The following is a 27,307-nucleotide window of genomic DNA, read 5'->3' as shown; positions in this document are numbered from 1 at the left end:
CCAGTGATCCTGGCATCATAGATAGCCATTTCAGGGGTGAGCAGAATTTGGTTTCTACAAACTGCAGAGGAGAGAGTGTTGTTCTCCTGCCAGAGGAGGCGTATCAGCGGACATGACCAAATATGAACAAATGTTCCAAGCCCCGACATACATCTCCAACAGGCATCCGGATATTGGGGGAATATCTTTGCCAACCTTGCTGGTGTCTGATACCATCTAGTCAGTATTTTGTAATTTAATTCTTGTATCTTACTAGATACGTTCATTTTATGGGTTAAGGTGTATGCTTTTGCCCACGACTCCTCTGAGGGTGTGATACCCAATTCTCCCTCCCACTCCAGCTCTCCATTACTATTTAGTGTGTTCCCCTCTACTAACATCCGATATAATTTTGATATTTTGTGATGATCTTCAGCAGCCGAAACACATAATTTTCATAAGGGGTGATAGCGAGCCTCAACTGTCGCAGGTCCCCCAAAGATCCTATGTAATGGCGTAACTGCAGGTACTGGAACCCCCCCCCCCCCCCCAAGTATCTCACACAGTGGCCTGAAACCAGATTCCGAGATCAGATCCCGTATCCTGGGTATTGCGTTCTGTATTATATTAGTTAGGGTAGAGCCCCGTAGGAAGGTGGGAATATCCCGGTTTCCCACTAAGGGGGAGAATGGGCCCAGTCTACGAACCAATCCTGCCTTGGTTACTGGACCCAACCAGGCCATCATCAACGCCTGGCTGTGTATATTTTCAACGCGGATGATCCTTAGTGCATCTGCACCAGAAAAAAAAAAAAGCCAAAAACAAAAACGCAATCTCCCAAAAGCAATTAAAAAAAATTCAATTTAAAGGATGACTCCGTGCATCCGCTGCAGAAATCCGCATTAAAAAAAACAAAAAAAACACGTGCCGTGGACATGAGGCCAAAAGTTTGTTTCCACACATGAATGGCTACATATTGACAGCACTCCAAGAGGAAAAAAAATAAATAAAAATGGTCAAGGGCAAAATCTTGTGACCTACAGCGGCAATCCTAAAATTGTACTGGCTCCTCTGCATCACATCGAGGCCACATAACCTTCTCCTGAGGGTTTCCCTGTCAGAAATGACCACCGGACCGGACACGGTCTTCTGCCTCACATCAAATTTCTGCACCCCTGGTACAAAAGTATAAAACCTCAGCCATAATGCCTTTGAACCTCAGAGATCAGGGAGCTCCGCCATCGCAAACATATCCCTTAAAGAAATGGAAAATTCCCCTATAGAGAAATGTACAAAAGTGGTTTATTTGCAACAGCCCATAATGATTATTGCACTTGTGAACTGCTTCACCTTGAAACATCAAGGCGACAAAAAGCCTAGAACAAGTAAAACTTCCCAAAATTTGTATATGAACTTAATAAAAACAGCACAAATAAATGACATGGCAAATAAAATGGCATTCCAAGCAGTTACATACATGAACACAACTTATGCATAGTCTTACACATACATCAGTGCCTTCACTATAGAGAATGTAGAGCCTATTGATATGTACAGGTACTGCCCAAAACTAGCAGCGACAGAACGCTCTTAAAGAGTCCATTAGCAGCATAAAATATTCAATATTTGGTACCAAATGCAACAGTTTTCAGTACAGGGGAACGGCGGGCTCGCAGTATGCGGCCATATGGGGTGTTCTCCAGCAGGCCTCTTGATCCAGGCGTCCTGGACAGAAGGTTGCGGAGAAAAGGCCTCCTCTCTGAGCTTTGGTTTGGCTGCACATTCTCATTGTTGACCGGCCGCTTTAGACCAGATGATGTTCCTTGCAGTCTTTGTACAGTATTGTACTGCTCGGCAATGCAAATTGCCTTCTTCCGCAGATCCATCTTCACCAGAACCATGTTGTTTTGCAGTTCTGCTAGAGTCTTTTCCTTAAAAAAAAAAAAAAAAAAAGTTACTGTAGGTCAAAGAAAATTTTCTCATCTTTCTTGGAAGGCTGTATGGCCATATTGCAGATCTGAAGTCATTACTATGCATTCCAAGCAGCAATTAACCAGCAGTGGTGTCTGACAGATCTGATAGGAGAAATATAGTAGGCCCATGGGAGTCCAAGTCCAGGAAACTGGCGAAAGTGCTGTTGCTTTGAGTCAGGAACAGGTCTAGCGACCGTTCGTAGAGACAATAGGCCAGAGTCTCCTGCTACCTTGAGAAGTCAGTGAGACATTATTACCTGCCCTTCAAGTTCTTTTTGTCCATTAAGTAGAAGGTCAGCTACTTTGAGCCTTATAGGCAAAAGCTTATACGGTCAAAATAGCTAACCTGCTGTTCCCCCATTATCCGCACTCAAACCTGCAATGCATTGAAGAGCGGGATAAATGGTACTCCCATTCCATGCCAAGAATAGGAGGAATACTTAGCATGTTCCTCAATAAATTGCAGCAGCGAGTTTGAGCGCTGACAACAGGGAAACAGCAAGTATTAAAAAAAATACATTTTTTGACTCAGCCATTTTGAGCCGTGTAAGCTAAGCTTACAGGTTCAAAGTCTCCTAAAAGCATAAGACATGGAGACGTCCTATTCTCCCTACCATCAGAACCAAGTTTGATGTGCCTGTACTTGAATGGGCTCCATGGGGAGCCTGAATCCTTTGAGGCTCCATGCCGCTGTGGGAATCAGTTTGCCATTTACCAAGTTACCCTCTAGTTTACCCAAAGAGCCTGCGCTTGTGTGTGGTCCACTCTGGCATGTGCCCGTGTGTTTATAATGAATGTACCATATCTGGAGTGTGCTTGCCATGTACTGCTGAATATAATAAGTCAGGTGTTTTATGCACATTGCACAGACATAATCCAAAATGATTATTTTGGAAGCTAGAATACACCAACCTGTTTAGACAAGATGTCATCACAGCCAGCCAGGGCCTGTCTCATCTTCTCTGCTCCAGTTGTGTGGCAGCATGCTCTATCAACCTGATGTAAGGAGGTGCCAAACTTCTGAATTTCTGCGCGCAATAATCTGATGTTCTGTTGAAGAAAAAAAAAGTCAAAAGAATATCCTAGAATAAGCACTAGCCCCCCATTATAAGGCCTCCACCCACACAACTACCCTGCGATTCTCACCCATTAAGAAAAGGAAGGAAGCGGGATTCTGTGCGATTAAAAGCAAGGATACTACATCAGATTCTGGAGAGCAAGCAATTTACAAACCCCAATCTTTTGTCCCTTACAGATGAGAATCCCCTTTCTCTGAAGTAGTTATAAGCTCACCATAGGAAGTAAAGCGCTTGTTCACTACGCAGACTACATTGTAAGGAGGAACAACTTTAGATACAGAAGATAGATTACTAAAATAAGTACACTGTGCGGGCATACAATGGAGAAACAGATACAGAAAACAAGGGACCCCATCAGTAAAGTAAGCAAAGCAAGAACAGGAAAGAACTCCAAGTTATGCAAATCAGTTGCTCCCCAGAACCTTAGGGTGAGGAAGAGGTGAAACAATTAAGTTGGTTACCCAAAGAGCTCTTGTGTGCTGAAAATCTGTGCACTTGTGATGAGAGCGCAGAATATACTGCTGGAAGAGTAAAATATAGGAAACATTTACAGATATAAACGCTTAAATCCCCACAAAATGTGAAAGATCCTGTGAGAAGAGGCTCCCATTCAATCCAGAAGTCCAAGCATTATGTGGTATGGAGCACAGCAATAGTGGCTAAATGATGGGTATGGGGTGAGATGTGCAGCCAATGTAGCTTCACCACAAATTGGAGAGGTCTTCAAACTGAATGTTAAAGTGAACCTGCACTTTTAAGATAAGCTGTCATGAGGAATACCACTGTGTCTGACCATTAGAGGAGTTGTATCCTGCGTTTATCACTACTTCTTTCCTCCGCAGCCTCTTTCTCTCGCCATAGACGTCTATGGGCACTATGATACAACACCCCCTCCACCTCCTGTGTTCTGACTTCTTTCTTTCAGGCCCCACTCAGACAGCAGTATTAGGTTAGTACTTTGTTTCAGTATGAGGAAGCCAAAACTAGCAATGGAACATACAGAGAAAAACTAGAATGGGAAGATGTGAACTTTGTTTTCATATTTTTGGACCAACTTCTGGTTTTGATTTCCAAACACGGATGCAACATACTGACGAAAATACTGCCGTCTGAATGTGGCCTTACCAGAAAGGGACATTACATGACAGTAGGAAGTGGACCGCAAATGAGAAGGGAAAGACCCTTAGTGGGCAGCATGCTAGAGGGATTTTTGATAAGCAGGGGTTTACCTAAAATAATGTAAAATCAATTTGAAACTCAGACATTGGATATGGCTGTACCATAGTATCAAAGCAACTCAAGCCCCTCTTGAACCATTTCAATTCAGGAGGTTTAAAAAAAAAAAAAAAAAGGCAATTTTAAAAGCCTCTAATGCTCAGCAGTCACTATGCATGCACTAAGGAGAACCCCAGTCTGGCTTAAAGGCTATGGACATCTTTGGGGGCATACATACATACATACATGTCGGCTCCAGTGTCCCTGTGATGTCACTGCTTGCTGAGCCCATCTACCAACAGCAGTAAATGACAGTGCTCATGGCAGAGTGCCGTCATTGGCTGCTACAGCAGGTTTATGGGACATCACAACTGTGATGGCGAGGAATTAGCAAGGAGAGGTGAGCAATGGTTCATACCATGGAGGACCCAGTGACAGGGCTTTGCACTGCTAGGCTTCTGAAGCTTCTACCCATCACTGTATACAGTAGCTACAGACTGACTTTACCGTCACAACTAAAATTTCATTTTGCCTTTTCAAACCTTTTTTCATCAGCTAATTAATGACCATAAGGCTGCTTCCACAGAAGTGTATTACGGGTGCATTCATGTGTCCATAATAAGGACAAGTGTCCCGGCCTGACCACATGTATGCTGACTTGAAGTCAGAGCATCGTAGTGCTGAGCCCCTACTATGATGCTCCGAGTAGGGGGTCAGAAGACCCATGGTCGAGCAGGACAATCATCAATCCATTTTCAATGTCCATTGCCTCCAATTAAAAGGGTTGCCCAATAGTTAAACCTTGCATACATCTGTCAGATCATGCAAAATTAAACCATTTTCTTCGTTTTAAGTCCTCTGCGTCTATATTGCTGTTACATAGCTGTGGCGCCCCCTGATGTTTCCGATTTTCTTCTAAGAACATCCACCTAATGTGTTCAGTGCTGGTGAGCAGGAGCCACCTGTAAAGTTACCTACTGGTAGAAATCACTCTGCTCAGTCCCACCACCCAGAGGGCAGACACACCAGGCGGGATTTAGAGAAGGTGTGGGAAAAAGGGGGGGGGGGGAAATCTACCGGAAAACCATTGGTCTGACAACCTCCAAGTTGTTGCTTGTTGAGTATGGATGAGATTAGCAGCATATTTTCTTCTTCTAGGTATTGTTGCGTCCTTACATTCAACCATTTACTCTTTATTAGGAAGCATCATTCATTCCAGCTGCCTTTTTGGGAATGAGTGGGTGTAATAATGGCCACAAGTGTTAATCAGTTTGAACACTACAGGAAAAAGCCAGAATTCTCAAAAAGTTTTGCATCCCACAGACAGCAATTGGTCAACAACAACTATAGACTTACCTTTTGGCCGTCTAGAATCTTCCGATCTACATCAGCTGTAAAAGTTCTGGTAGATGGAAGTGGTTCTTGCATTGCCTTAAGCCTTTGTATTTCTGTAGTAGATTAATAAAACAATAAATTGCCTATTGTGCATTTAAAACACCACATATAGCAGCAACACAATATAAAAGCACTGAAATGATGCGAGGCATTTTTGCATGACGAGTAAGACGCACGTTGACAAGCGCGATATCGGGCCGGGTTTCTCGGCACAATATCGTGCCCAACTGTGTAAGTCTAGCCTTACTCAAAGCAAAACCAATCCCACCATTATTTTGAGCCCAAAATCCAGAAGCACAATCCCATCCTTACCGTCACTCTTTGAGCGCAGTTCATCTTTCAAATCCACAAGCTCCTGTTTGAGTCTGTCCAAATCAGATTGTTCACTTGTTGCTAAACGCTTAGACCTGCGAAGGGTGTTATCCTGTTTGCTTATGCTGGTTTCTAATGGAATAGAAGACGTTGTGTTGCTTCGCTCCTCCTCCAGAGCTTTCTCTAGTTCTCTAATTTGTTGATCTCGTTCCTAGACAGTAAAAACAGAATGTGTTTGCATAAAAGCTCTAATACAGCAATGAGTGCCCCCCCCCCCCATCTTTAAAATGGCATTTAGTATTACAGCAAATCACAAGTGTATTAAAATGAAAGAAAAACATTTACATAATTTAATGATGGGGGAGAGGAGTTATGAAAAAGGTCTAGGTGACCATTTTAAGCCCAATTAAACAAGTGTTCCAATAATGTAACTTTTATATACAAAGTAACTTTTATATACAGGCATTTTTGAATACTATGGAAGCAAACAGTAAGCTTTAAGTCAAATGAGCTGCCAAAGATGGTGAGGGATTCCCTTTAAGAACTAGTAAAGTTTGTTTTCCCAAACAGTTCTAACTTGCAAACGGGCGGGTCGGATCCAGCGGTGAGGATTCTCGCCGCGGGACCCGACTCCAGCGCCTGCAGGGACAAGCGCGTACTTACCCGCGCCCAGCGGCCCCGCCTCTTTCATGTGCCGGCGCATGCGCAGACCGGAGCCGGCAGCCGGGTGAGTGACATGTCGCGGTTTGTTTGCCGCACGAGATTTTGCGCGGCCGTCTGCATAGGAGTGCGTGCTGTTATGCACTCCTATGCAGGCGGGATTTCCACCCGTGTGCAGGCGGCCTTATGCATCTACATTAACGGAAAAATAAGACTTTGCATTTTTTGCAGGACACGTTCTACTTTTTATAGTTGGGGTACATAGGTGCTCAATCTCTCCAGCCACAATGCAGGAAACACACTGAAATGGAGCACCTTTGGTCTCCATTTCAATAATGGCAGACTATGGAACTATCCAAGATTCCATCTAAAAGCCATTTTCGGCGTGTGAGACAGGACGACTAGATGTTGGGAGGACTTCATTCTGTCCCCTATGATTAACGTACCTCCAGCTCTCGCTTGTAGTAGTTTGTAAGGGATTCCTTCAGGTTTTCCAGCCTACCCTCATACATCTCTTCCAGCAATTCTCGCTCATCTTCCATTGCCTCACTTTGAAGGAAGGAAGAGGATTTGAGACTGTACATTAGCAAAACTATACCCTTAAAAAAAAAAAAAAAAAAACTAATTTGAAGCCTTACCTGAGCTGAGTCTTCTGCTCCTGCATAATTTCCATCATTTCATTGCAAACGTCCTTCCTGATTGTTGCCTCCATGTCAAGATTTTCTTGACTCTTTTTAATCAGAAGTACTTTCAGATTTTCAATAACTTGCAGCAGTTCCTGGGAAGGTAAGCAAGATTAAGCATACGCACTGTATAAGGATGAAAAGGTTTCAATGTGTTAAAGAATGGCACCAACTTCTCTATTAAACATGGTGATATCGCCCTCACTGCTGCCTTCCTCATCAGATCCCTCTTCAGCATCTTCATCATCTGTATAACTGCGGTTTGCCAGAATGCTGCTCTCCTTGATGAGGGACTGTATAGTTGGAAGATTCAGTTTCATTGGTGGTGCTTGGACTAGCTGTAGATGGAAATAAATGGTTAGAGCCGCGAGTCTCCATGTCAGCAACACAAGTATTTCACAAACTCCTCAAAAGGGAATGTAAATCAATAGAAAGTCATGAAATGCCCCGATGTTTAAATTAAAGCGACCCTTCAGTTTTAGGACACAAATCTTGTGTCATGATGCAAGGAAATAGTTAAACTACTTGTTGTTGGTCTCCTGTGTTGATGATCTACTGGTTTCAGGTCTTGTTTTCAGTCTTTCAAGATGGCCAACAATCTGCAAACTACCCAATCCAAACAGTGCACTGGTAGTCTTAGATTGCGCATGCACTATAACTGCTCTGATTGGCCACTACTGCTCACATGATCAGTGCTGGCTAGTCAGAGCAGTGCATAGTGTATTAAGTAGCTTAAAAAAATAAAAAAAAAAAAAATTGCAGTTGCCATCTTTAAAGGAGATGTCTCGAGGAAGCAGTTAAATTTTTTTTTTGCCCAGTCCCCCCCATTAAGTACACATTACTAAGCCCCCCTGTAAATGACATTTCTAGCTGGTTCGTACTTACCGTTCCAGCGTTTCAGCAACTTATAAAAGTTTCCTCAAGATGGCCGCCGGCTCTTTCCCCGTCGCTCGCTGCAGCCCGACGTGCGCGCTCCCGAGACGCCGCCAGCTGTGTCTCCATGGCAACCGGACGCATCGCAGCCGCCGACCAGACGCCCCGCAGCCGCCGACCAGACGCCCACCGCCAGGCAGCAGGTAACCGGCGCTAGCCCCCGGCTCCCCAGCGCTAGACCCTCAGCCCAGGTGAAGGCCCCGGAGCCCAGCGCTAGGTTCCGGAGCCCAGCGCTAGTTCCCCCGGCCTAGCGGCAGCCCCCCCCGGCCTAGCGACAGCCCCCCCATCGCAGCGACAGCCCCCCCCCGGCCTAGCGACAGCCCCCCCATCGCAGCGGCAGCCCCCCCCGGCCTAGCGGCAGCCCCCCCCGGCCTAGCGACAGCCCCCCCCGGCCTAGCGCTAGTTCCCCCATCACAGCGGCAGCCCCCCCCGGCGCAGCGACAGCCCCCCCGGCCTAGCGCTAGTTCCCCCATCACAGCGGCAGCCCCCCCCCCCCGGCGCAGCGACAGCCCCCCCGGCCTAGCGCTAGTTCCCCCATCACAGCGGCAGCCCCCCCCGGCGCAGCCCGGCGCAGCGGCAGCCCCCCCCCCCCGACAAATCACTTACCTGGGACGCTTCTCGGGGCTGCTGGGCTGGGCTTCTCCGCTGGGCAGCTCCAGTTTCTGCACCTTCCTCTAACAGAGGAAGGTACAGAATGGCCGCTGCAGCGCGCTCCCGAGCAGTGACAGCTCGTCTGCGCATGCGCAGAAGAGCTGTAGCGGGGAGCACACTGAAGCGGCTCGTGCTGAATGGAGAAGACCGGACTGCGCAAGCGCGTCTAAAAAAGCAAGCTGCCAGCGAATTTAGACGGAACCATGGAGACGAGGACACTAGCAACGGAGCAGGTAAGTGGAATAACTTCTGTATGGCTCATATTTAATGCACAATGTACATTACAAAGTGCATTAATATGGCCATACGGAAGTGTATAACCCCACTTGGTTTCGCGAGACCACCCCTTTAACAGATTAAAGCAGGATCCGGAATTAGTGCATTGAAGGGACATCAAGAAAGAAGAATGACCGGAAGTAACACACTCTTCCCTCCCCCGGTCCTGGGACAGAATTTTGTCCTGAAACTCGAGGGTTGCTTTAAGTAATTATGCTAAAAAAAAAAAACAAAAACAAAAAAAAAAAAACCAGACACACAACACACTAGTTTCCCATGTTACAATTTATATTAAAAAGGGAAAATCCAGAAATTTAAGCATAAACACCCTCTCATGATAACAGAACGTGTCAACTTATCACCACAGCCAATATAAACCGTGACAGTGAACTCTATTAAGCTGGAAGCAGATAACAGGAGCCCCTATTGTCAATAGGTGATGTCAGCTCACCTCCTCACAGAGCATGCCTAAAACACTCTCCCAAAAGTAGTAAGAGTAATCAGACTATAGGTTGCTAGGGTCCATGTGGGGGCTGTAAACAGTAGCCCAGGCAAGATGGCCACCCCAATAATCATTTATACAAACAAAGAATAAAAATCTACAGTCAATTCAGGAAAAAAGCTAGTTAAATATTGATTTTATTTAAAAGGCAGTACATTCCCTCTAAGCATATCTACCTGGCTTGCAATGGCAGAAAACTTCATGGCATGTAGTGTCTCATCATAGGTTGAAGCGCATTGATTTATATTCACAATCATGCAAGATTTTCCCCTCCCTGTGAAGAATGCTTGAAAGACGCGGGTTAGTTTACTGTCCCTGAATGGAACCATATTCTGCTTCAGCCTGAGAGAAGAACAAACAAACAATAACGAATAGAATTTTTTTTTAAAAGTCACTTTCAGACTATGTTAAAGGGAATCTGTCAGCTGCAACATGCTATACAAAAACTGCATGCTACAGAGCAGGAGGACCCGAGCAGATTTACATGTAGTTTTATGGGGAAAGTTCCAGCATAACTTGTATTTTCTTCATTTATTTCTCTGCTGATTCGGAGCTCAGGTCTAATGGGCGGTCCAATCAGTGATCGACAACCATTTGTGAATGCCTGTACAGAGGTAGCTGTCCGTCACTGATAGGACCGCCCGTTGGGCCTCTAAACTCAGAATGAGCAGAGATATAGATAAATAAAATACAATTTATACAGTTTTATGGTAAAAGAGGTTCAGTGTATCAACCTGCCCAGCTCCTCCTGCCAGCGGTTTGTCAGCTTGGACATGCAGTCCAGATTCCCTTTAGGCAATGAAGTGTTTAAATACAGCACATATGGTAGATATGAAACTGAAGAATCCGAAAAATACTGTTACATCTTAGGTTAAAAACACAAAAAACAGCTTACTTGTTCTGCTGATTTTGCCTCAGAGCAGCGATGCAGCGACCCAGAGTATGAAGAGAGGTGTTAATATTTGTAGCTTCCTTTAGTCGATCCCCACTCCTCTGATTTTTGCATCGTTCAGATCCAGCCAAATCACAAAAAGAAAGCCTATTAAAAATTTGGCATAGAAAAGGGAGAGAAAAATAAAAATCAGAAACTAGATAGAAGATTCTACTTAAGATACATAAAATGTGAAACTGCCAAATTAAAAGGATTGCACTTACTCACTGATCTTTGGAGAGAAGTCACGGTTGCTTTGCAAGTGGAGAATCCGAATGGAGAAGATGCTATGACTGAAAAAGGAGAGAGGATATGAAGATTTTACCATCTAGTATTACTGTACAAACAATTCTAAAAGCTGTTAAAACCATCTAGAATTATTTAAGGCACGTGCATTTCCCATGTGGCACACGCGGTGAATGGAGGCAAAGTAGGACTTTCAATCTTCCATTCACACCTGCGTTGTAACTGCGAGAGGACACCGCGCCTAAAACGCAGAAGAAATAAAAATCGCAGCATGCGATATTTCTTTACGTTTCATACGGATCCCTTGAAGGTCTGCTTACTGAAACATGGCCCCTTTGCGAATGGACAGCATTTAACACGCAGCCTCGCTCTGTATAGAGCAGCAAGTTGGGGGGGTGGGGGGGGGGGGGGGGGAAAGAGTATCACACTGCATGTGTCCGTAACGTCATAATCCCGGGCTTGCAAGCAGTACCTATTGCAGCCTGTATGCGCTCTCTGCTGGCAGAGCAAGCTGGTCGCGATGAGCCCTTAGAAAGAATAAAAGTTATTAAAAAGGGTTACTCCCATCTCCGCCACTCATGGCAAAACCCATCTGCATGTGACAATAGCGAAGCACAGCCAGCTTGGCTGTTTCTAAACTCCTGAAAGGCATTCAACTACGGTAGGCAGCTCATAGCCTGTGGATATGGCATAAGAGTTTGAGATGGAGATTACCCTTTAATAGAAAAAAAACAAAACCCAACCACACACATAGTTCATCTCACCTTCGGCTGGAGTTTTGGTTTAAGTGGGTGCTTGCGAAGCTCTGATTTTTCCTTCCCACCCTCAGCAGTTTCCATGCTTCATCAGCACTCTGAACATTAATCCAGTTTAGATCTGTTATAGGGAAAACAAAATGTTTGTTGTTTTTTTTTTTTTTTATAAATACATTGGAACCAAACAAAAAAAAAAATATATATATTATATAAATATAAATTCCTATTCACCTCTCATTTAACCCTATGCCTTCACGTATTACAATCAAAGCCAAGAAGGATAGGAGATTAGGGTTTCTCTTCCCGTCTGACTAATATACTGGCTGCACCAATCCCTTACCCACTGGTCTGTCTGTAATAAAACCACCAGCTTCTACCACTTAGCAAAACCCAGCAACTTCAGCCATCTCCCAAAGAAAAGAGAATATGGAGATTAACACCCATCTTCTCTACATGATCTTTTATAGACAGTTTCCACGTCTTCCTGAAGCGCTGAGCAAGTCATCTTTAGTTTACCTAAATAATTTATTTGTCCGGTAGGTTTAACATTCCTGTAAAATAGAAGCCCAAACACTTTAATCCATGTCTCATACCTTTAACATATGGATTTCCATTCCTGTCCTCGCACAGCCGTAGCGTAGTTCGTTTGCGATTTGGCCCAGATGGCAACGCTTCCAATAAATCATATACGAATTCATTGTAAATTTCGAAGTAGGACACCCAAATGGAGATCTGCACATCAGCATGTTCCTGAAGTGAAACAGCCTCTTGGAGTCCCCAGTGTGAAGTGGTCTCTGGTAGGCAAACAAAGGGTGAGAGTTAAATTGCAGACTATTGTCTATGTGAATAATAAATAGAAAGCAAATTGTTTGCCAATCACTCCTACCTTCCAGCTGACTGCTGGTTTGGTTATTGTTCGTACAAGAGAGGCCACCAATGCCACTGTCAAAGCTCATGCTAGTGCCGGCTCGTAGTTGAGATTCGTTGCCACCACTTTTCATAGGTGTGACAAGTTGTTCCTGCAAAAGCCCACGCATAAGTTAGTCACAACTTAGAAAGGGTTGTTTGAGTTGTTAGAACTCTGGAAGCCCCTTCCCCATGCAGCTGAAAACAGAGACTAGATCAGGGGACTGAGTAGTCATAGGACACAGCAGGAGGAGGCGAGTAGAACGCGATTTGTTATTTCAATGCTTGGGGAAGGGGTTGTCCAGAGTCCTTCACGTTTCTCCTGCATTTAGCAGTTTATTGACAACATAGCTGGTAACTGTGCTAACCTCTCGCAAGTTAGAGAGCACGGAGATTTTCTTCATCTCTTCTTGACGCACTTGTTTGCTGTCTAGCCAGATTACCTCATTGGAGAGGGGTTTGAGGTCAGAACTTTTGTACAGACGGTCTTGAACGCTATTGAAGATAAGGGATATGGCGCGAGGAAGAATACCTCCATCCTTGCTAGTTCCTGGGAAGTTGAGAAAATCAATTATATAACTAATACAACATCAGAAACAAAAAAAAAAAAAAAAAAAAGCACCAAACAAATCTTGAAACAAACTTGCCTTGTATAGTGTATGTTTTGCCTGAGTTAGTCACTCCATATGTATACACCAGCCAGTTTTGACCATTTAGGGCATCTTTCACCACCTGTCTCATAGTCCCATCAAAAAACTGCTTTTGGTCAACCTCTGGGCCAAAGATCTATTTGAAAAGATGTAAAAACAAAAATAAAATAAGACTGAAACATTGAAGATATCAGACAAGAAACCCACCCCACACAAGTCCTAGGCTTCCTCACCTGAGAAAAGGTAAATTTGTGCACACTCTGCCCGTGCCCACGTTCAACATTCTTCATTGAAAGAGAATCTTTAGGAGCTCGCAAGACCAAAGACTCTTGATCCTCTGCCAAAACACAACCCTGGGGGAAGGAGAAATAAATGAATATGTACCATTTGTAGTTTTAAGAGAAAAAAAAAAAAAAAACACAACAACTTTTGTTTGAAGAATGTTGTTTATCGCGCACTAATATGTATTATGGGTTCTGAAAATGTCCAAAGCCAGTTTAATCTCCCTTGAAAGTAGTGACACCGCTCTAGTACTCTACTGCATGTGTTCTGATACAAGAGGACTAGTGGTTATAGAGATAAAACACCGTTTTGATTCTGAATCCATGGACGTGCCAGCGTTTTATTTACCCCTTAGCGCCAAAGGACACAAGTTTATGTCCTAGCAGGGCAGTACATCACGCACCAGGCTATAAACATATGTCCTGTGGATGGCATGGGCTTAGAAGCGAGTCCAACCAGCCCTCTGCTGTAGCTGGCTGCGACTGACAGCCAGCCTCCTGCTGCATCAAGGAGGATTGATAAGAACAGCGATCCCCGCTGTTAACCCCTTACATTCTGGGATGCATTAACTGCACTAGTGTGAACACCGACAGACGCTTACAGATCAAAACTTTAAGAGAACATGTGGGATTATGTAAGATACAACATGTGATTAAATAAATGACAACTGGTGTAACTATAAGATGTTATTTTAGGTCTTACTATCACTACAGGATGAAAAAGGGTCAGGTCAGGATCGTGTCCTGTCTTTTTCATGGGGATTCCTCAGTGACTCCAGCGTGGGTATTATGTTTGTTTATAGTCCACATTGTGTTTTGGTGATAGGGAATGTGTGTGTGACCATTTATGTTATACGAGTATGTATGTGCAATATATTAAAAAAATAAAATGTGTTGGGGAATAAGGGAGGGCGAATGACAAACATGAAACATCTGTTGCATTCACTTACCTGGTCTTCTTTTTTCTCCAGTTCACCCTCTGTAAATGGTCTAATCCTGACATATACCATAACTTTATCAGTGCCTTCATTAGCAGATATCTGAAAGTAGAAATAATAGATGTGAATACAATGTATCATAATATATATATTATATACACACACACACATATATATTAACTCCTAGTGACAGTATAATGTACAGCTGCCATCTGGCCTCACAATAACAGGAAGACAATGTACTACAAGTTGGCAGCAGGATTACCAGGTTACAATGTATCGTTCTCCAGTGGACAGCCTTCTTATCATCAACATGTTATAATCTTCTATGTAGTCAGTCTGAATAATACTCTAGATGCTTTTGTCATTAGACTAGTGCCAGGTTTTCAAAAACATCAGAAGGGTTCTTGCTCGTACCAGAGAAGCCTGTCCCAGTCCTGGCGAGATGCAGGAGAAGTCACTGAGAAGATCCTTCCGGACATCGGCCATAGAGTCAGCAGCTGTCGATTCAAAGACTGGAGACTCGTCATCAGAGAGCACACCGAGCCCAGGAGAACCAGCGTGGCACGTCATGCTGGAGGACGTTAAGGTCTTTTCTAAAGAAGAATGCCAGTTAAAAGGTCAAAAACATACAAAGGAGACCGAATCCCTAATCACAGGCTACCACCACATACAAAGAACCAATTGTAAAGCCAAATGCACACGGGTAGATTTGCATTGCGGAATGCAGAGTGGGCGCCCGCCTCCAGATTCTTCAGCCAATACCGTCCACAAGGTTGGATTCCGCTGTGGGATCCTGTATGCGGAATCCAACCTGCCCATGTGCATTCGGCCTAAGGCCCAATGTCCACGGGCGGATTTGAATTGCGGAATCCCCGCAGTTCAAGCCACCCATAGGGAAACATGGACGTCCAAACCTGAATTGAAGCATGCAGATTTGATTTACGGATCTTTGAATGCAGAAATCAAATTGCAGCATGCTCCATTTCAGTGTGTTTCCTGCACAGACAGCCTCCACTGAAGTCAACGGAAGCCATCCGATTCCATGGGAAAGCAGGAGTTTGAATAAAAAATAAATTAAAAAAAAACTCTGCAGTGCATGCACGCCAGCCAGTGCTTCCAAACACATGCGCAATAAAGAAAAAAAGATCGAAGCAGGTGCGCACGGTCCTCAGCCGCGGGCAGGGTCGAATTCTGCTGTGGGTTTCCACATGCATAATCCGACCCGCCTGTGGACATGAGGCCTAAGATCTCACATTTTCAGACGCTGGCAGGCTAACCTGTCTTCGGTGCTCCAAAAAGACAGGCGAGTCTGCCAGCATTTCTGTTTGCAGCGTACAGCGAGTATATTCCCCTACACACTTATAGCTCATCTATTGACCCATTGTGTGCCAAATGAATTTCCTATCTGTGGTTACATCTGTAACCCTTGTGTGAGGGTATATGTATATATTGCCATATGTTTTTTATGCTTTATACCTATATGCAAGTTCTATTCAATTCCAAATGAGAAAACACTTATATGTCGCCTTACATCAGATATTCCAAAGGCCTTGCGAGACGAAGACAAAATGTATCTTGAACAAAATGTATCTTAAAACACAGCAAAGGAAGAACCAGAAACAAGGACGCGTACTTGGCTGTTTTTCCAGAGGCGCCGTAGCAAGATATCAAGATGTTCAACTATGTACATAATTTTCACTGTCTCAGGCCGGAAATCCAGACTTCCCATATATGGTTATGAGCCCATCACCCCTTGCTGGTGATGAGACAAAGGGTATAAGATCTCATGTAATCTGTAATAAAGCGCGAAGCGCAGCCATGCCCCGTGTGAGGAACGATACCAGACCTCCGTGTGGTGTTTCTTTCTTTACGGCCGGCAGCGGGGCAAGTGGGGTGGGCCTGATTGGTGCTGTACTTAGAATTACCCTGACAAATGGCGCAACCAACTGTGGGGCGACAAAGCCAGAGCCTGCAACGCATTCCACCCGGATCCACGCCACGGAGAAGCCGTCCTGCTGCAAACCGAGCCTGATCAACTCACAGAACTCCAGGTAAGACCAGCATATATTTATGTTGTGTTTTACGCTGAGAGTCTTGCAGCGGGACTGACTATCTGTGGTTTGTGACCGGACGGGTTGGGTTAAGAGTTCTACACGGTAGCTCGTGTGGGCTTCGGGTTTGCCGTCATGGACCACTGACCGTGATATGCGCACCAATCACTCACCCAGAAACTAGTCTGTAGTCTATTTGTACTTTGAAGTCCATGGTGTACACCTGTATATTTATACTACAAAGGATGTTTATCTATACCTTTTTAAATATGCACATGGCTGTGACAGGGGATTCCTTCAGCCTCGCAGGGATGCAAGGCAGTTTCCATGTGAAGACGCCCCAGCCCCAGGGGCTACCCCATGTTTTCAATGAAAAGCAATAGGCGAACTCCTTGATCCTCTCCTGCGGCTGTGACAGCCATGTGCCAGAGGATTCCTGAAGTGATGAGAGGCTGTTTTCACATGAAAACCCCTCACACCCATGGGGCTTTCACATGGTGGGGAGCACAATATGGGGGAGATAGTCATAGCCCTATATTGCGCTCACCAGCGTGAAGTAAGCCTCAGTTTTTCGTGAAACATCCGTTTTTGCTGTACTTTCATGCATTTGTTTTGCCAACCCCAAGATCCTGGCAGCGGGATGCGACCCTGTGCCCCTGCAGTGACCCGCAGCTTACCTGTCCAGCGTCTACACTCTGTTGTGGATGTGCCGGCTGGCGCACAGCCTCGCATTGAAATAGGACATGCTGTGATTTCCACCCTGCGACTGAAATAGCAGTCGATTTCCACTTGTGGGTATGGAAATGCAGGGATCCGCAGCCCGCAGTGCAAACTGCCTCGTGTGCATTAGGCCATACTCCTTTCGTTGCCTTCATATTCACGTGAGGTCTAGTGTGCCCCCTAGCTAAGCTGAGGAAGGGGTTTTGCACCCTGAAACACATTCTCACATTGTCAATTAGGGAGAAGTTGGACTCCCATCACTCGTTTAAAATTTTTCTAATTGGAAGTATGTGCCATTACCAGTTTTCGGGGCTTACCCTATGAGTGACCATAATCACACTGTTTTGCAGTGGATGTGACGTTTTCTGGATGGCAGCCCTTCTGTGATTTCTTCTATATGGATACATTTATATGGCCATTTGGGCTTTAGATAAATAAATCAGGTGTAGCTCCACCCATTTTCTCCTCTACCTCTCTGACCATCATAGTAAACACTGCTAACATTTTTTACGTAGGCCCTTTAAAGGGGGATTTGTCAGATGGAACATAGTGTGCAAGCTACAGACATGTTATAGAGCAGGAGCTGAGCAGAATGATATATGATTTATGGGGTAAGATTCTGTAGAATCTGTACTAATTTAAATCCTGCTTATTCTGGACCGATGTCCAGTGGGCGGAGCTATTAGCGATTGACAGCTAGCGGTGTATGTAGCTTGCTGGAAGATGTTAGGTTGTAGATCAGCTATTAGAGGCTACAGGAACTCTTCCAACATATTAAGGTATATGGGGCCAGTTAGTGTACATTCACTAAACTTATAAAGGGACTAATAACCCTGCCCTTCATTACACCACACATTCAAATCAGAGCTTTTTCGGACATGTTCTCTGTAGACACGGGGCATTTCACTTCCTCTTTCGTCTCGGCATCCCACACTACTGTTTGTGCACAAAGTAACCATTTCGCTTCATTCTGCCGTGGCGCAGCGCAATGAATAAGAACTTTAAAATGAGCCAATATGTCTCATTTATCAAAACTATCTTGTTTTCCATAGCAAGCAATCACAGCTTCTCTATTCTTGTACTGCGCTGGTAAAATAAAAGCTGAGCTGTAGTTGGTTGCTACAGGCAACAAATGCAGTTTTACTAGACAGGTTTGATAAATGAAGTATAAAAGTGTATATCTATAGTCTATTCGGTATAAAATGACAATCTTTATCTGCGGGTTGGCATGATTACTAGTATTCCAAAATTACATATATTTTTTAGGTTTTTCCACAATAAAAAAAAAAAATTAAAAAAAGGTTTCATTTTGCATCGCTGCATTCATAGACCCATATCTTTTTTTCTACTTTTCTAAGGCCCAATGGCCAGGGATGGATTTTCACTGTGGAATTCGCGGCCAGGCGCCCGCCGCAAATTCCACAGCAATTTCCGTCCATAGACATGCTATATTAAAAGATTCTGCCCTCCGGATCCGCCGCGAGTGTCTTGTCCCGCGAACCGGTGCGTATGCACAGTGCAGCGCATGACGCGCTGGGCGGTGATGCAGATTCCCGCGATACTTACGCTGTGCTCACAGTGGAAGTGTCACGGAGTGGACGGCTTCCATTGACTGCAATGGAAGCTGCCCGCGCGTTTTTCCGCACCAAATAGAACATGCTGCGATTCTCCCCCGCAAACAGAAGGGGAAAAAAAAGAAACAAGCAAAAACGCAGTTGATTTCCGCTTGTGGGCTCTATGGACAGTTATTGATGCAGAATTCATGGTGGGGGTCTGCCTTAACCCCTCCACAATCAAATAGCAGAGAGCAGATGAAGTCGCAGCAGGAGGCCACTGAGGATGGCGCAGTCTCAGCTCCTGAGCCCACACCATGCATAGGCCGTAAATATACAGCATTTCCTCTCAAGCTCCACCTCCCCATATCATTTGTACATCATGGGGAGCAAAGGTGGTAAAGAGGTTTACCAGAATTTCAAGTTATCCCCCATGCACAGGCCCGCTACCCAATGAAGTTGCTCTGAATGGAGCGCTGACAAATTCACAACAGATTTCACCTTTTCAATTGTTGGGTGAAGTAAGTCTGTTGATGATGCAGAATTTCAGCTACCTGTGAATGTTACCTTCACACAGACGTATTCGCGCACACAATATGCAGAAAATGGAACCTGTTCTATTTTTCTGTGTATTACTTAGCAAAAGTCCCCATAGAAGCCAACGGGGGTGGGGTGGTGCACAAATCCACAGGCAATATCCAAAGGCATGTGACAGACTGTGTAATCAGCAATGTTATCTTTTCTCCTTAAGGAGAGCACCTAGAAGGTGAGTGAGGAACCTTATAAGGCCATTCATGCTTCTCTGGGTAATATGCAAATGAGGGAGATGGAACAATACCTCTGCAGCGCCACCTATTGTGCAGAAACATACTGCACACTGATGAGTGGCAAACACCCCAAAACAGCTGTCTGTATGGATTTTGGCTTGGCTTTCAATTCCCAGTCATTGTTACCAGGCTTGTATAAAGAATTTAACATTGACTTGCAGGAATGCTGCCTTCCAATAGGTGGCGCTGCAGAGGTGTCGTTCCATCTCCTTTATTTACACTGTGTAATTGCACAGGAAGACACATCTGGAACACATTAAGACTTATGAGGCATTTCAACTGATGCTTCTTTGTTTGCCGCGTGCAAATGAACATGCCTGTCTAACAAAATATGCGCAAAAAAACAAGTGAAAAACAGTTTATTCTGCAAATCGACATATTCTTGCGTGAAGCCGGCCTCCGGGTGGGTCTACACGGGAGAGTGCATATAGCTCAGTTGCCATGGTCTATCACTTCTAGGGGTGTTATTTTCAATCCTATTACTTCTTTGTTGTGACCCATAATAGAGTGCCTAGATATACTGGGTTTTAAATGGCCTTTTATGACAGTGCTGGTTCATTCTAGTTCATTGGGTGCTGTGACAGCAGAAGGTATGCTTGAAAAGGGGCCGCCAGGGCCCCGAAACGCGTTGCACTTTTTCCACCTGAAGGCTTTTTGTTTTTTTAAGGTTATTTGTTTTTGTTTGTCTAAATAATAAAATATTCCCCAGTACTGTGAGGATGCTGCAGTGATCTGAAAGGCTGTTTATGAAGGATTGGGGGGTTCCCAGGGAGGGGGACCTCCTAAAGAAACAAGTGTCTTTTTGTGGATGAAGATATCTGGTACTCTGTCCTTGTAAGGAGCGCTGGATCAATTGTTTTTTGCCTTCTTCCTCTGTGTTATTCCTGGGCCCATTTGCATATCCGCTGTTGAGATCCTGCTGCTCACCAGCGATTCCTTCTGGTTAAAGGGAGTGAGTTTGTAGACGTTTGGAGGGTTAATTCCAGAGGTGCAGTGGCCTGTCCCCTGGTTGGGGCGGGGACCGCAGGCACCAGGTGAGTCAACTACTTTATATACAAACTTGTTCAAAGAAAATTTTTTTTTACCTTGAGCTGTTCCTGATTTTTTTTTTCTCACCCAATAACAAACACCTGTAGGTGTTTTTTCTGTGTGATGCATTTTGCAAGCAAAAACACACGGCTGTACTTGCGGTTTTGTTACGTGCATGAAAATTCACACATTCACTCAATTGTAAAGAAAAATAAATAAATATCGAATCACACAAGAATGAAATCACACTTAGCCGGCTGCACACGGATGGATTTCCATTGCAGAACCCGGAGCGGGCACCTGCCTCTGTATTCCGCAGCAAATACCTTACATTGCATGCTATGGAAAAGAGTTTTTTCCTGCCCACGAGCAGAAATCAATTGCGATTTTCCGCTCGCGTGGGGGAGAAGAAGAAAGAGGGGAAAAAATAAAAGACCGCAGCCTACTCTATTTGAAAGTGGATTCTGTGCAGACGGCTTTCATGGAAGCTGTCCGACCACTGACCCTTCTGCCATCATCATCGCCGAGAGACAGCATACAATTATCGGCACTGTGCAGGTGTGCTGGCCGCACATCTGCAGTACAGAAGAATCTGGACAGGTATGTGGGGGTCACCAGGCGGATTCCGCTGCAGGATCCAACCCAGCCATGTGCAGGCGGCCTTACAAGCACAAAGTCATTTATTTTTTCAGTTTCACATAGGAAATAAAGGGCAATTCTTAAACAAGAAGCAGCCAAAAATAGGGTGATCTGTAACTGTGTGTTTCCAGTGTAAATCCCCTCCATGCCACCATAACTGAACACTATCAGGCAGGAGTCAGTCTGTGGGGACCTTGCATACACTACAGCACGGCATAGCTGCCACTGGGGGGCTCGGGGAGAACCTCACGGCTCACTCACTTCTCATTTTATGCCTGCCATCAGTTTAGCAGGCCAAGCCATCCGCCACATTGGTGTGGATCCAGGCGATCACCGCCAGATCCTGGGGATCAAGAGATCGCATGCAAGTCACGTGACTGCAATGAAAACATTACCTGACCAACAAATCGTTCACATCAGATCTGCACCGAGGAGGGGCCACAAGTCACACAGTGTGCGGTAGCCGGAGAACACGCTTCCTGTACATAGCACAACCGCACGTGTGGAAGGCGCAGCGCTATCTCGCAGTGTGCGCGCTGCCCTCCCAAACACACGTGTATGTAATATAACTGCCCGGTGTCGGCACTTACCTGTGCAGAGAACAGCCGCTACCTCCGCACTCACCGCTGACCGACTGTTACTAACTGCACTTTCAAACCAGGCGCTGCGGGTTCCAGCCACTCACAACGCACCATGTGCGAGCCAGCCAATCACTGAGCGGAACATTCTAAACTGTCCAATCAGAATAAGGAGGCGGTGCTGTGAGAACTTGCTGGGCAGTGAGTGTTCGTCCTCCCTCTATCACCCAGCCATGTGATCTTACGTATGGTCACGTGCCCGGATAGAAACCATCTGGTACCGGTGTCTGGCATACTTGTGAGAGGAGACTGTGCCCAGTGTCTTTATACCCTGTCCCTAAGATGGCAATAACAGGGCAGCAACCACAAACTGTACCTGACTCCATCACAGCACACAATGAATACCCCCACCCAACTAATACAGACCTGCCATCAAAATAAATACAGACCCCCAACCCAAAATAAGTGTGACCCCAAATCAGACCCTCCAAAATAAATACACCCCCCTCTTTATAAAGACCCTTTTATACAAACACCCTACATATACAGACCCCAGAATAAACAGAGATACTTACAGCAAGTGATGGCGGCCGCTGATAGGCAGAGATGGAGGCAGCACTTTTTTTTTGTTAAAAACTAACTTTATTGAACAAAAGTAACAACCATAGCAGAACTTGTTAGACTTCAACGTTGCAGCACAGTTTTCTAAAATATTATGTGTAACATCAACTTTACGTTTTGTCCTGAAGCGGGCCGCAACAAGTCACCTGACCAAAGCCTCAGGCTCTATATGCCCGATGCAGACTCCACTAACTGGAGCCTCAATCTATACCGCCCCGTGGGAGATGCCTCGGTACTCACAAGACACCCAATTTACCTCAGGCCCACCCACTACATCAGGCTTGTTGCACCCTCACATCATTAGTATATATAGTAACCACAAGACATCCATAAATTTCTCGGGTCTTCCGGACATTCACTCAATTTCCACATCACTTCCCAAAACCTGAGCTTTCACCCCATAGGTCCATTCAGCCAGGACGCACAATGTCGTAGACATCACCACTCTCAGGGTCTCACATGCCATGTACGAGGGGGTGCTGATAAGTCTTTGGCTTTGTGTTCTTTTTTTGTTTCTATGGTAACGAATGTTACATCACATGAAAGCCTTATATGTTTAATATATGTTTTCAAAATTTAGTGTTTGTAGCTTATGACAACAGTGATCTAGGAATGCGGGGAAAATGGCGGAATCTAAGGTGGTATTCACAGCAAATGAGAGCAGAGGAGTGATAAAATTCTTGTTACTGCAAGGAAAGACCGCAAAGGATATTTATGGTGATATGTCGCAGACATTGGGGGATCAATGCCCTTTATATTCTACAGTTAAGAACTGGGTTGCCAAACTTAAAACGGGCCACTTTAGCACCAATGATGAGGAACGTCCTGGACAGCCGAGAGAGGTTGTTGTTCCGGAGATCGCCGATGCTGTGCACAACCTCATACTGGAGAATCGGCGAATTTCAGCTGCAGGAATAGCAGACATCATGGGGATTTCTCGTGAACGTGTTTGTGTCATTATCCATGAACATTTCAACATGAAGAAGCTATCTGCAAAGTGGGTCCCCAAATGTTTGACAACAGATCAGAAAAGCATGCGAGTGAAAACTTCCCGGTCCATTTGTCAGCGTTTCCAGACTGATAAGAACTTCCTGGATCGACTGGTCACTATGGATGAGACCTGGATTTATTTGTATGACCCTGAAACCAAGGAGCAGTCAAGAGTGGAGGCACAGTGGTTCTCCTCGCCCAAAGAAGTTCAGGGTGCAAAAATCAGCCACTAAGGTGATGGCGTCTGTGTTCTGGGATAAGGAGGGCGTGCTGCTACTGGACTACCTTCAAAATGGTTCCACCATCAATGCAAGGTATTACATTGAACTTTTGGACCAATTGAAGGCAGCTCTGAAGGCCAAAAGGCGCAGCAAGCTGTCCAAAGGAATCTTGTTCCTGCAAGACAATGCCTCCGCTCACACTGCACAAGCGACCACGGCAAAACTGGTGGAGCTAGGCTTCCAGCTGGTTGACCACCCACCTTATTCACCAGATCTAGCTCCCTCCGACTATCATCTGTTTCCAAACCTGAAGAAACACCTCAAGGGTAGCAAATTTCTCACCATTTCTGATGCCATGGCTGCTACAGATGACTGGTTTGAGGCACAACTGAAATCATTCTTTTTGCAAGGCTTACTGAACTTGGAATACTGAGGTAAGACATGTTGACATCAGTGGAGAGTATGTGGAAGAAATGTAAAGTTTCATCTTCCTATTTCATTTCTTCCTGGGTAAAGCCAAAGACTTATCAGCAGCCCCTCGTACGTCTTCCTCTCTCTACTTTCTTGCTCCCTTTACAGTGTGCACACTAAGCAGCTTTACCGAGGCCATCCTCACAAGCTCTGTCACTGTTCACAGCAGTCCCAATCCATCTGCATCCCCTTGGGCTCTGTATGGTTCACCTTCCAACTTACGCCCCTAATCATCAGGACCCTTTTGGTCCTCTGCTTTCAGACTGCAGTTATGAGGGCCCTTTTGATCCTGGCTCTCTATCTTCGGCCCTCAGTCATCAGGGCCCTTTTGATCCTCCCTCGCTGTTCCCCAGCATGGGGACAGCACTGCTCACCGCTCTCCATACACTGCAGCTGCCACCGCCTCTTCTGCAGTGCTGTGCGGCTGACCCTCTGCACACAAATACAGTGTTTCCCCCAAAATAAGACAGTGTCTTATATTAGTTTTTGTTCAAAAAGGTTTAATTTTTTTACATGTATAGCTGCCTGGACACTATTTAAATTGACTTTTTTATTAACTGTTAGCAGGGCTTAATTTTGGAGTAGGGCTTATATTTCAAGCATCCTCAAAAAGCCTGAAAAATCATTTTGCATCCTCAAAAATTCTGGAAAATCATGCTATGTCTTATTTTCAGGGAAACGGGGTACTACTGCTGTCACACAACTGTAGCTGCATCACACCAAACTGTGACGCAGCTTTAATTCCTTCTATAGCACCTGAGGGTGCCTTTGCATCTCTGCACGTCACTTGGGAGGCTTACCTTCCTTTAGGCTGATTTCAAGTGGAATATCTCCAAACTCGCACTATTTGGTGCTGGTTTTGAGGCGTGTTCGTCGCAAATTCCTGTGCGGAATTCACCCCCTCATTGAGAGGGGGCAAGTTCTGCAGTGGAGACAGCGACATAATTGACGCGTTGCGCATTTTAATTCCATATTGTAAGTCAGTTTCCACACGAGTTTTGTACGGGTTATTCCTGCAGCATGTGGAGATTTTTAAAATCTTGTCCACTTTGCTGCTACTGAAAATACCCCGTGTGAACCCAGCCCTACAGCGTTTACGTGTGCTTCCTTCCTGGCGCTTTGAGCACTTGTATAACTCCCTGTTACTACACTGGCAGGGCAGCAGGGTCTTTCTCCAGCACCTGTTACTGATAGAATTAAAAACAGTCTGACTTTGAAAAAAATTAAAAAAGGACACTGGCAAGGAGGCCAAAAGCTTCTTGCTGGTCCCTCTCCAAGAAATTCACACCCCTATGGCTTTTAGCTATCTACCTTGCCTTCTTCCAGAAACAGCGCCACAACTGTTCATGGGTTGTATCTGGTATTGCAGCTCAGTTCCATAGAAGAGAGTAGGGTTGAGCTGCATACCGCACACATCCTGTGTCCATGTATGGTACCGTTTCTGAAGAAAGTAGCCATGTTTTTCTAATTCTGTACAAGCCCTTTGAGCAATGTGTCCAGGAGTATTGCTGTCATGGGACTAATATGTCCCACCAGCAATCTATGCAGTATGGCAAGTGAAAATGGCATTCTTCAAAGGGGCATGGTGGTCCACCACTCTCCCCCAATTATCAAGGTATCTCTTGTAAGCAATGGCTGAACATACCCAGATTGCTGCTTATCAAACTGTGGACACCATTAGGGAACCTATCGTGATCTTTACAGTAGGAAGGCAGTTCATGGTGCAGGTATTTGCTGAGTTTATTATAGTAAATACATAGTTACCAACAGAATTTGGGACATTTAAAGGGGTTTTCTAGTTGTGAACGATTGATGGCTATTCTCAGGAAAGTAGTAGATTGGCAGGGTGCATCGTTCAGGACCTCCACTGATCAGCTGTTCGCCGAGCCTATGCACTCATGTACTGACCTGATTTCTGATGGAAGCAGACAGCTCCGTTCTTACTGCAGTGGCTAGGCTGCATTTTTTGGTGAAAGAGACATTTTTGGCGGCCATTTTGAAATCTGCCATATCAAATTCAGCTCACGTTTTCCCAATGGGAATGGAGAATGTGATATATCAGTGCTGGCTAGAAGTTACTCAGACACACTGGAAGGCTGCATTCACACAAACGTATATCGGCTCGGTTTTCACGCCGAGCCAATACACGTCGTCCTCATCTGCAGGGGGGGGGGGGAGGATAGAAGAGCCAGGAGCAGGAACTGAGCTCCCGCCTCCTCTCTGCCCCTCTGCACTATTTGCAATGAAAGGAGGTGGGGTGTGGGCGGGGCCAAGGTACCCAAATTAGCCCCACCACTATCCCGCCTCTCCCCATTGCAAATAGCGCAGAGGGGCGGAGAGGAGGCAGAGAGGGGGCGGGAGCTCAGTTCCTGCTCCTGGCTCTTCCATCCTTCCCCCCTGCATATGAGGACGACGTATATCGGCTCGGCGTGAAAACCAAGTCAATATACGTTCGTGTGAATGCAGCCGAAGTGTCAGTTTTGCCCTATCTTTAATTGTTCAGGTGTTAAGCAAGGGAAGAGTTTCGCAAAGTGCTTTCCAAGATCTGTTCCAGGTATCTACCGAGAACTGCAGGTGACACTTCTTCACAGAACTGTATAATTCACCGTTTCAGGTGAATCATGTAGGGGGATAATTTAGTTGCTAGGCTATCAAAATACGAATAAATAGTTTAAATACAAAATGTGTTCTGGTTAGGGAAACAGGTGGTTGAGAATGGACTTCTCTGAAGCTTCAAGGTCTCTCTTATCTAGTGAACAAGAACATCCTGTGTTCTAAACTAACAAGATGTACTGTCTCCTTTTGCTTTACAATAGCTCATTAAGAAGGAATGTATCCTTGCCATTATTTGCTGACCACAAAACAAGTCCTTCCTGCCTGGGCAGTGGTCTATGGTCTTTATAATCCAGTGTATTTCCTTCAATAAACTAGAAGCCATTTTGATCACACTCTGTCAGCGTGTCTTCTCCGAGCGCTCGATTGATTGCTTATACTAATTTGGACCTAGGCAACATTAGCATCTGGTCTCTTTTGGAAGGACCCCCGACAGTTACTTGGCGCCCAGAATGTGGGGCGGAGTTTATTCATTACCTGCAGCCGATATCTGACGACGCCAACTGCCAACACCACGGGACCAGGATCACGGGACCCCAGACTCCAAAAATCACAGGTGAAAGGTAGGCCCTTGTCTTGCCACTTTAATTCTGGGCTTCCCTGATTTTGAGCTCATCGTTGACAGA

At 45.2% G+C, this 27,307-nt stretch overlaps 1 protein-coding gene across 2 annotated transcripts; it reads right to left on the bottom strand.

Annotated features, from left to right (window-relative positions):
* Positions 1-1,261: 1,261 nt before the first annotated feature.
* On the bottom strand, positions 1,262-21,860 carry KIF20A (kinesin family member 20A). Of its 2 annotated transcripts, XM_066591370.1 has the most exons (20): positions 21,778-21,860; positions 14,783-14,961; positions 14,378-14,467; positions 13,380-13,499; positions 13,144-13,282; positions 12,865-13,046; positions 12,477-12,609; positions 12,184-12,384; positions 11,600-11,711; positions 10,814-10,882; positions 10,554-10,697; positions 9,835-10,000; positions 7,470-7,634; positions 7,252-7,391; positions 7,060-7,162; positions 5,954-6,164; positions 5,603-5,694; positions 3,493-3,552; positions 2,865-3,002; positions 1,262-1,910 (listed from the first exon to the last, which is right to left on the bottom strand). In XM_066591370.1, the coding sequence occupies exons 2-20, from the start codon at positions 14,936-14,938 to the stop codon at positions 1,599-1,601; spliced, it is 2,733 nt and encodes a 910-aa protein (XP_066447467.1). In that variant the 5' UTR covers positions 14,939-14,961; positions 21,778-21,860; the 3' UTR covers positions 1,262-1,598. The 2 variants fall into 2 exon arrangements, with proteins under 2 accessions (XP_066447467.1, XP_066447468.1); XM_066591371.1 differs by lacking the exon at positions 3,493-3,552.
* Positions 21,861-27,307: the final 5,447 nt, after the last annotated feature.

This window comes from Eleutherodactylus coqui, chromosome 2 (genome assembly GCF_035609145.1).
Source record: "Eleutherodactylus coqui strain aEleCoq1 chromosome 2, aEleCoq1.hap1, whole genome shotgun sequence".
Lineage (NCBI taxonomy): Eukaryota > Metazoa > Chordata > Amphibia > Anura > Eleutherodactylidae > Eleutherodactylus > Eleutherodactylus coqui.
The sequence above is the reverse complement of the archived record's forward strand: the minus strand, read 5'-3'. Positions and strand labels throughout refer to the sequence as shown.

Coding starts and splice junctions, on each gene's coding strand:
- KIF20A (XM_066591370.1), bottom strand. CDS start 14,938: ATGACGTGCCACGCTGGTTCTCCTGGGCTCGGTGTGCTCTCTGATGAC. Junction 13,500..14,377: donor TGGAGAAAAAAGAAGACCAG/GTAAGTGAATGC, acceptor TCCTTCCCCCAG/GGTTGTGTTTTGGCAGAGGA. Junction 12,385..12,476: donor AACCAGCAGTCAGCTGGAAG/GTAGGAGTGATT, acceptor TTTGCCTACCAG/AGACCACTTCACACTGGGGA.